Source organism: Anopheles darlingi, chromosome 2 (genome assembly GCF_943734745.1).
Source record: "Anopheles darlingi chromosome 2, idAnoDarlMG_H_01, whole genome shotgun sequence".
Taxonomy (NCBI): Eukaryota; Metazoa; Arthropoda; class Insecta; order Diptera; family Culicidae; genus Anopheles; species Anopheles darlingi.
This window is the reverse complement of record NC_064874.1, coordinates 51,549,403-51,559,402: the sequence shown is the minus strand read 5'-3', so window position 1 is coordinate 51,559,402 and position 10,000 is coordinate 51,549,403. Positions and strand designations below refer to the sequence as shown.

Below are 10,000 nucleotides of genomic sequence, written 5' to 3'. Positions count from 1 at the left end.
AGGCTCGTGAAAGATGGGGAAACTCTAGGATTTGTAGCGCAATGCAGAAGTTCCTTTCAGAGTCTCGCGTGTTATGTGGCCGAGAACGTACGACACATAGTGGAAAGGATGTCGTCGCATCAATTACTGATGTTAACGCCAACGCACCCTTGAATGTTAAACGAGTTTACTCCCGGCTGACGCCTTTCGAAACAAACGAACTTATGTTCTCGAGCATGCACACACATTTCTTGCGATCGAATAATGGAAAATAGTAGCGTAGACGATAATACCTACCCTAGTTGCTGGGAGCTTTAAATTCAATCTTCATCAAATTCCCATCGTCCTCACACTGAATTGCCTGGACGGCCTTGGCGTTCCTAGATTAAACGATTCCCGTGTAAAGTCAATATTGAAGAGCTAGCTGGAAAGTGATATATTCCTGTTTGCCTTGCCTGCGCCGGAAAATTTAATTTGGTTTATTAATATATTCCCTCACATTCTGTTCATTGGTCTCGTTGCTATGTTTGCTTTTCTTTTCTTTTTTCATGCTTACATCGTTTGTATTAAAAGAGAGTGATAACGTCGAAAGCATCTGGCTTCTGTGTGTACTGCATGATGTGTTGAGAAGCATATCCCTGCCTATGAATAGCTCATTTACGAATAGCTTATCTATGAAATATCTATGGGATAAGCTTTCCCCGAAAAACAATATCTCTGATCGTTTCCTATCGTTTTCATATCGATTTTACGGACTCAAAGAGCCGCAAAAAGTCTGAAATTTTAAATTAAGTTGAGTGCATATTCGTGCTGCGATACTGTTTCTTCAAATTTCAGTTCCAAAACATTTCTAATCTCCAAGCTCCAGTGTCAAATTTGTTTCGATGGTAGTTGTTCGTAACAAAACCTGCTGGGACAGTTTCAGGTAGTTAAGGAGGGAGCAGTGTATTTGGCCAAAATCTCCTCCAGGAAGAGCCAGGAAGGAAGATGTAACCTAAACGAAAGCACAAATCGATATTTAATTGAAGAAGCTGCTCTTCCGGAACCGTTCGCAGTTGTGTCATTTTCATTGGGCTTTTGGATGACTCTGGGATTTTTCGATGTAACATTGGCGATGGTGGAATTACTTTGATTTGTTTTTCATTCTCTTGTAGTCTTAGGAAAAGAACGGTTTTTTCTCGTTTTTTTCATTTTTGTCGGTGGCCGTAGATTTGCTGAAGCCAAAGGTTCGACCTAAGCATCGACCATGATCGGCTTTTGTTGGTTTGTAGAAGAAAAAGAAGAGTTGGGAGATTATGGCCACCCAAGCGGTCCAACACATTTGGATCATTTCCAACACTTCCTTCTTCCATTACCGACGACCGAGGTTTTGTCATTTGCTACTCCAACATAGCTACTCCAACACCGCTGAGAGGCTTAATATTGGTTTCGGTTTAAACTTACGTGCCCATGTGAGAAGAAAAAAATTCTAATCACATTATTCCGTCTGAGGAATGGTCTTTCATTCTCTATCTTGTAGACATGTTGATGTACTGAATAAAAGTATGAATGAATGGACAGGTGAATGAGGAAAGATGAAAGAACTGGTGGATGAAAAGGTTGGATTGACACAGGAATGGTGTGCGAACGACCGTGAAGGATGGCGCTCGCTGAGACTTCCTCAATGTACCGGAGGGGAATGTAGGTACTGTTTGTGATGTTTACTCAATGAATTACGTATCAATTTTCGGCTTTGGCAAAGGCAACCATCATCACATCATCATGACGAATGATTGGTCCTAGTCTCAACAATGAACCACTTCCGCATGCAAAAAAATACGGGATGCCACTAAATCGAACTTGGCATTCCAAATTCCTTAAGGTAGAATTGCCTTTTAACTCGATCTATCTAATCGGTATGAAAACAGTACTCTTTTTGATAGATAAGCTTTTTGCAAACAATATATTTGTAGACAACAGTATGCTTCTACTGTCACGAAATTACATGTCTTTGGTATTGTTTTTCTTTTTTTACACGCGCTTTTCAACGAATAAGAAAGGTAAACCTGTTTATGAAATTGAAGACAAATGTTGACATCAGCCAAGGTGCATTGACATCAGTTCATGAAACGAAGACATGTACTGTAAATTCCATATCTCGACCAATTCTAGTTACCGGATGGGATATAACGTATCAGATTATACAATTAAACACTTCCTCGACTCAAAAAAAAACTATAGAAATCCTCGGATCCGTGTGGAATATCTGCCAGAACTACTCAAAGCAATCTTACACTATGAAGCACTATGAAGAAAAGCTCCATTGAATATTTTTTCACCAGAAATAACGCCACAGTCACTCTACATTAGCCGGGCTTGATGGAATTCCTTCCAAAATGACCAAAGGAAACTACAGGATGACGGACGAAAGGAAACCAGAACTCATCGCAAAAAATGCACGACCATACTAAGAGACTCCATCTTAGTTGCAAACGTGAAAAGCAAGATGTGAAAGCTTCTGGGGGCGTTTGGCTAGCTGGATACTGTATACTACATTGATAAAAGTGCTCCAAACAAAAAATACAACCACAAAAACGATAAAGTGCAGCAAACTATTCGTGTGTTTCCGAATGGTTCAAACAGTTTTAGACTCGAATCCGCAAAGAATCCTCTTCAAATAGACTTCTATGCTAGCAAGTGGAAAATGGCCCCAACGCCTTTGGCTTTTGTTTGTCTTACTACTCGTTACTACCTCAACAAAACGTCGTCCCAGGATCACCAACACGTACATTTTCATTGAATTTGAATCACCGAGCTGGTGTTCGTGTTGTTGTCTGCACCAATGAGAAGCGGCTTCGTTAGGGGTGGCTACCCTTCCTCCTTTGAGCTTCCCTTGTCTGTGGCATGAGGTGAGCTTGACTGTGAACATGATCTAGGGATGCTCAGCAACTGACAACACCTGTACAAATCTCGTGTAGTAAGACAAATAGCAACAAACAAGTTGTAAATGTTTATGCTACTAACGAAAGGTAAAATTGTAAAATATGCAACAGTGAAGTTTTTAAAGCAAATGAAATAAATTGTTGTTTAATTATTTAAATATAATATTTTTTTCCTGTTTGTATGAATGAATGAATTAATAAAAAGTATAGTAATTTAAATAAGCATACCATAAAAAATATTTTGTTAAATTAACATCAAATCATACATAACAAAAAATGATGTAATTTGAAGATTTTCCCTACTATTATAAAACATTGCAAGGAAAACATATCCATTAACGAAAGCATAGCCTTTCAAGAGTATTTTGTAAAATTTTGGTAATCGATCGATACCAAACTGAGAAAAAGAGAGAATATTGATTTTTGAACATCCGCCTTTCATACAAGGCTCAATGCATATCGCTACTTTGAAGCGGTTTTTCCAAAACCTATGTTTTCAAAGTCGATGCCCATCGAGGCTTAAAGAATACTGAGCCGATCGATTTGAAATTTTGAACACATAATCTGTATACTATTTTCCAGGTAGCTACGTCGTGTTTTTATAAAAATTGTTGATAATTTTTTTCAAATATTTTTTTTTAATTATGTAAACTTTGTTGTTTGAGGCAACATCGAAAAATGCATCACTTTTTCAACTTCTGCCAAATCTGCCAAAAATCGAATACATTTTTGCATACTTGCCTTTCTAGATTGGATGCCATGAACGTAGTTTTGAACAAATCTTCCCCAAAATAGAACCAAATATTCTTGAAAAGTTGCAGTGTTATATGACATTATTTTGAAAAAATAAAAATGAAAGGTTTCTTCACTAAAAATCGTAAAAAAATAAGCCTTTTTCTACCCAAAATAACCAAAGCCCCCTCAAGAAAGCAATATGAGACCAGTGAAACTTGTTGGCCATCCCTAGAATCTTTCTCAGCATCTCTGAAGCTCCTCCCATCGCATTGGAAAACTTGGAAAACACGGGGAAGGAAGTGGGTCATGTTTTCCTTTTAGGTTTTTGATTTTTGTTGCTGTTGTTGTTGATGGGGCCAAGAGCACTTTTCCGATCCGATTTCCCATCGCACTCTAGCGTACGCAAACCTGTTCACAGCCATCCTTGTCGGGCGGTTTTGTTAACGCCCTTTTTCCAGATCGATCCCGCGTGCGCGGAACAATATTCACATACACCAACAAATTCCACAAAACAGTTGTTGCTTTGCGTTGGGTAGCGCCGGTCCGTTCCGTTATTTGTTCGAGTTCCACAGCTACGTGCGCGTCGTCGAGTGTGACGACGATTGTTCGCAGGGCTGCTGTGCTCCATCTTATTACTGCGACTCCAAAGTAGCGTCACTAAGCTGCTTGCGCTCGTCCAATGGTTCAGTTTAATAAGGAGCAGGCTGCGTTGTATCATTGCGTCTAAACTTCTGAGACTACTTGTCATGTGAGTGTTTGTGGAAAATTTCTCCGAAAAATGTCTAAAACAAGTTATAGGTGTGTCACTCGATGTTTCAAGCTATATACAAACTAGTTTCGTGTATTGATCCGAAACGTATCGGTCGCTGAAATACTAAGAAAAGTAGTGTACCATCTATCTTCACCAGCAAACTAGTGAAAACTATTCTCACGTCGAAATTTGTGAGTGAAGTTGAGGAATGCCCGCCGATGAAGTAATTTATGATCAAAGTTAGTTCTCAGTATATAAAAGTGGAAAGTGATTGCTCTACAACCGCGAATATGCTTGCTTTCCGGTCGTAATGGTGCTTCCTGTTGCCCAGCATTATCTGTGCGGGCTATCGTTGGTGACATCAACGAGTGGAACGCATTCTCAATGTGTTACATTATTCCTTTCGCAGTTAACTTGAGCCGATAAGAGGTAGACAAAAGAAATCTTCTATAAAGTACTCGGTGCTGACACGTGTGATGATCGTTTGCGAGAGGGTTGCTGATTTGCATCATTCCGGGCTCTATTCTATCAGTATTATGGTGCCGTGTGATAACGCGATGAAAAAAGTAATCTTCTCGGTTTGGGTGCTCGTGTCAAAAGTCTGTGAGTTTTTGAGAGTTTTATGAATCCTGATGAGCGTGAAACGGTGAAACGTTAGTTAGTTCATTGTAAAAATTTGAGCTTGCTATGAACAGCTTCTAGAGCCAAGTGGTAATGGTAATGCTTCGGTAATTGGAAAAGTGTAACTTTTTTATGGCCATTGGTAACATGTGCCGGTGTGATAATAGAATTAGAGCGATCAACGGAAAAAATAATGCATCAAATTTGCTGCTGGTTCATCGTATTTTGACACCCATTGTTCGTTAACGATCGAATACCCATTATCAACTATGATACGGCGCCACTGGTCATTTCCCTTAACAATCGTTCCTGCGTCGTGCTGATAGCATTTTAATTTTCTGTAACATAGAAAATAAATTGTAAAGGGAACCACCTCCTCCGGCGCGTGTTTGAGCCAGCATCAGTAGAGTTCTTTCCATCGTACGCTACAACAGTAAGCATAGAATCTATTCCGACGTGGCAATGCAAGAAGTGTGTAGTTCCATCGATCACATGGGAGCACAAATAAAATCAGAATCTCCGGCGATAGGATCGCTACAGGGTAGTGCTTCGGTGGTCGGTGAACCGGATATCACTAGTCCTCAGCAAGCCCACGTGGCGCAGCAGCAACAGCAAACGATCATCACCGGTGGTCAACTAGTTGCTAGCCGGAAACAAGTGATCTGTGATAAGCCTGCTCGAACATCTGTCTCACTTCCCGTTGGCACCCCCATAGAGCTACAAAATCAGCCACAACAACAACAACAACAACAACAGCCACACGCTGCAGATACGTCATTTTGGATGCAAAACGAAAGCGGCTTTATCAACTCGCAACCATCGATGGCCGAGTTTCTGACACATATCGATAGCGAAAGCCCGAAGCTTATCACCCAAGGCTACCCAATGGCCCCAAGCGATAGCATGGAGTCCGTACCGGAGTATCCTTGGATGAAGGAGAAAAAAACAGCGAGAAAAGCTACCGCCCAGGGTACGTACTTCAAACTTTTTCAATCATATTGTACTTCAAACTATTTGGATGAATCGAAAAGTAATTCGAACAGCAAACAGAAATCTGTATATTAAATTACGCCAATGGAGTAACACTTAACTCTATAAAATATAAATTGAATAACACTTTTCTATACGAACTACGGCGCCTGGTGGCGCTTCATTAATGGGTTATATCATGGAAACATCAACACGATCCAGCACGATACAGCAGTATCGAGATGCACTATGTTTTATATGTAGAGGATAAATGAAACACCAACTCAATAATTGGACATAACATTAAAAAGATCAGCAACAGCAACTATAGCGATTTATGCTGGTATACTGATTGAACCTGTCAATCATTATCTGACAACCTTCTTCTATCTATTTCTCCATCCATCATATGATTTAACCATTTCAAAGACAAGAAGATGCGTTCTAAAACCATTTAATAGCTTTACCGATACTCGATACTCCTTTGGCCCGCTCGCAGCAACATTTGAACCGAGAGTGGCACAACATGAGTTGATTGAGATGCTGGCTATCGTGTTCAAAACCGTTAAAAGCACAGGACGAACCATTTAACCCCACCGTGTCCGATTGCGTAGATAATATTTTATTAGACGTGTAATAGTTTTAATGGCTGTTGTTTACATGACATTTCCCACCTTCATTCAGCCTTTGTTGCTTCTTCTACCGTTTCTTGCACAATCACCCATCGTGAAACCAATATCTCGCTATTATAGGTGTACGGTGCTCGCATTCAAAAGCTATTCCCATTGCTGATGATTTACTACTCGCCTGCTTCCGTACCCAACCAGCTTCGTAATGTATATCATATCAGGGATTCAAGATTGGCAGACGGAGAGTAACACCCAGCAGGTCATGACAACCCCCTATGGCGTCGAAATACACTGGAAGCCAGTTGAAGTGTGATAAAACGTGTAAACGCCGTGTGTTTCCATTCGAACGATATTATTGCTCCTCGAAACCGACCGTGAGGGAGACCGCATCATGCTGGTTGTAGCACCGGGGGGTGATAACCATATGAATGGTACGATTTTATAATTCGATACTCTGTTCATTAGCAGTTATTTAGCATTAATATGGTACCTATTTGAAATCTATACGTCGTCTAGCATCTACAGTGTATGTTTGTTGAAATATCCTAACCGCTTTGAACTTCATAAGAAAAACATTGCTAAGAACCTGCTTCGTACACATCACCTTTGTACAATAACATTCAATTCAGTTCAATATTGACTTTACTGAAGATATTCGTTGCTTCTAGACACGCCAAACTATCAGATACGCACAAACTCGTTGGCATATTACTCATATATCCAAAATGCAGGTCACGTACCATCATGTTATATCGATACATGTTGCATCTCACCATATAAAACATAACGCGTTATGGCCGCATTTCGTCGATCAAACGACATGTACTGGTCACGGCGGCTACGTGCTTTGAATTCAAATAACGTAACAACATAAGAATGCAATTCAACATATTTTTTTGTCTAATTACTTGTCGAACGGTTTTCATATCATTATCGTTTACCATCGCAACCATGCGGCTCCATTTCGAGTTGCTATTCAAACCAATGGATTAAATTCGGGTGTCGTCATCGAATGCACTGATAACGCGGAACTAGAGTAAAGCAAGTGACACGTGTTGTTCACAACAGCATTCCCCGCAGCGGAATCCTTCGCATCGTTCTGGCACCCCCTCGTGCCATCTCTTTACACATCTTTACTCGTCAATGTCAATGTCTGAAACACTCGTCAAGTCGCATCCTGGGTGTACCTTCAATCAGTACAAAGATGCTTGTGTGGAGAAAGACAACGGCCACAGCAATGAGCCGTTCCTTCTAGACGCAACACAGCTAGACGCTTCTTTCAGCCGCCCATTTGGCATTAGAATGATTAATGATCATGTTCTTTTAAAAATAAATCGTCTTACGGCAGTTCTTTCTTCCGATTCATCGTCACGAACTGCAAGCGCACACCTTCACCGTGAGACCGTTTAACCATATGGCTCATTGTTGAGTTATTCAGTTGGCTCAATGTACATCAAATACACGATCACGACGGATTGCTACAACGGAAGTTCCGCTCGAAAAATCCGTAATGTTTGTAATACTCGCAAATATATTTTTTTAATAATTCAGGTGTAAAAAGCAGCAATGTTTGTATTGACCCTATGCGATCAAGTATATTGAGCCACAAGGAAAACTATAGAGACAGGTGGTAATTTGACTGGATATTTTATATTAATCACACCAAAGCTCACCAATACCTTCATTTAATCATAAAAAACTGACATCTATATACTGCTTACATCTCAATATTCTTAGAAACCACGATTGTGCATTCGATTATTACTCTCATTAACATAGCCTTTTCGAGCTGTAGATACTACAAGTTATACAACGACTGTTGATAAAATTCAAAGCTTCAAAAGATTTTAAAAATTGAATATTTTTCGAACATTTGTAAATAGATTTCTCAAGTTCTATCTGAATTTTTCTATTGACAGTGTCATTACAACCCACTGGGTGTCATATTCTTTTACGAGCAGTTGCTAAGACGCGTAGAATTAGTTATTGTGCTTCCTGGTCGGCTTTGGAGTCGGCCACACTTTGAGCGTAAACTATTAAACTTACTGACATGACCACGACGTAAGATCAAGCAGTGAAAAACACGCGCCCATTCACTATGGCGGCAGCAGCAGCAGCAGCAACAACGGAAAGGTCGACCCAAAGGTACAAATGGGCTAGGGTTTGGCTACAAAAAGGCGGAGAACGACCAGTCAACGGAAAAAGCGACTCAACAGCACGGCGAAAAGAACGAATGGAGAAAAAAAAACTTCAGTGGTGAAGACTGAAATGCTCTCTCATGACAAATGAAGTAAAATAACAGGTTACACAAAGAATGATGATTTCTAAACCACGTACACGTACAGGGGCCACTACGAATATATGCATGTGTCGACTTCAATTCACGTGCGGTTGAGTGGGTTTTTTGCCTGTTTGTTCACTAACGCGAATGCGTTCCTCAGGGCTTGCGTTTTCAGTACTTGTTATTATTTGTTGCCATCTTCCTGTCTTCCCCGGTCGGTACAACAGGCGGCAGTCGGTTGAATTGCATCTGCTTCGGGCCCGCAGCACCCCGACTTGACCGCAAAGCATAGCTTCCGAGTGGCGATTTTTCATCAGACAATATTTAATTCATCTCATTCATCACAGTGTCGACCTGCAGATGATCAGCTCGCTAGTGGCAAGCAAGTGTTGTTTGCCTTTTTCTTTCGCATTCCAGTAGTTTTTAGCTGAAGTCAATGTAAACAAGCCTATCTAAACTTTATTATTAAATTCCATCGCTCAAATATTATGGTATTCATATCAGATACTATTATACGCACTTACCTTAAAAATGCTTTTCGTTCTACTTTATATGTAAGTAAGTTCAAATAAGTTCGGTGAACATATTTATTATCAATAGAGAGATTTACTCCTGACGTGAACCATACACTCATTACTTTCGGACAAACATATTCCTGGCGCATACTGAAGCGCCGGCCGTGCCTTAACGGCAGCTCAATAAAATCTATCGTGCACAGACCGTCGATGGCTCGATGGGAATATGTTTCTGAGAGTTGTTCCATCAACAACCATCAGTAATTGAGGTGCCGTGAGGACTAGTACAGGCTAGAAACGTCGGGATTGAGACTGAAAGAACGAACCACCCAAAATAAAACGAAAATAATTTGTCTTGCGGTACGAAAGAACCGACAAAAAACGGCTTGGCTGCTGCTAACTAGATTAATGATAGTCTGACCTTCAGCCCACACCCACCTTCTGACAGGATATGCTCTCATTCCACAACACTTTTTAGCCAGTCGTAGTCGTAGCACTGAGACCGCTACATTAAACGCCGCATTCTAAATAATCTAAACCTCAACCATCAGTCCATCAAATGTCCGAGTTCAGCGTTGGACATTACACACACAGACATG

General features: G+C 40.5%; 1 protein-coding gene across 1 annotated transcript in view; it reads left to right on the top strand.

Annotated features, from left to right (window-relative positions):
- Positions 1-5,469: 5,469 nt before the first annotated feature.
- The window catches only part of LOC125959314 (homeotic protein proboscipedia), a 14,250-nt gene continuing 9,719 nt past the window's right edge, over positions 5,470-10,000 (top strand). The window contains exon 1 of the mRNA XM_049692134.1: positions 5,470-5,977. Coding sequence (XP_049548091.1) covers positions 5,470-5,977 — 508 coding nt within the window. The remainder of the gene's footprint in view (positions 5,978-10,000) is intronic.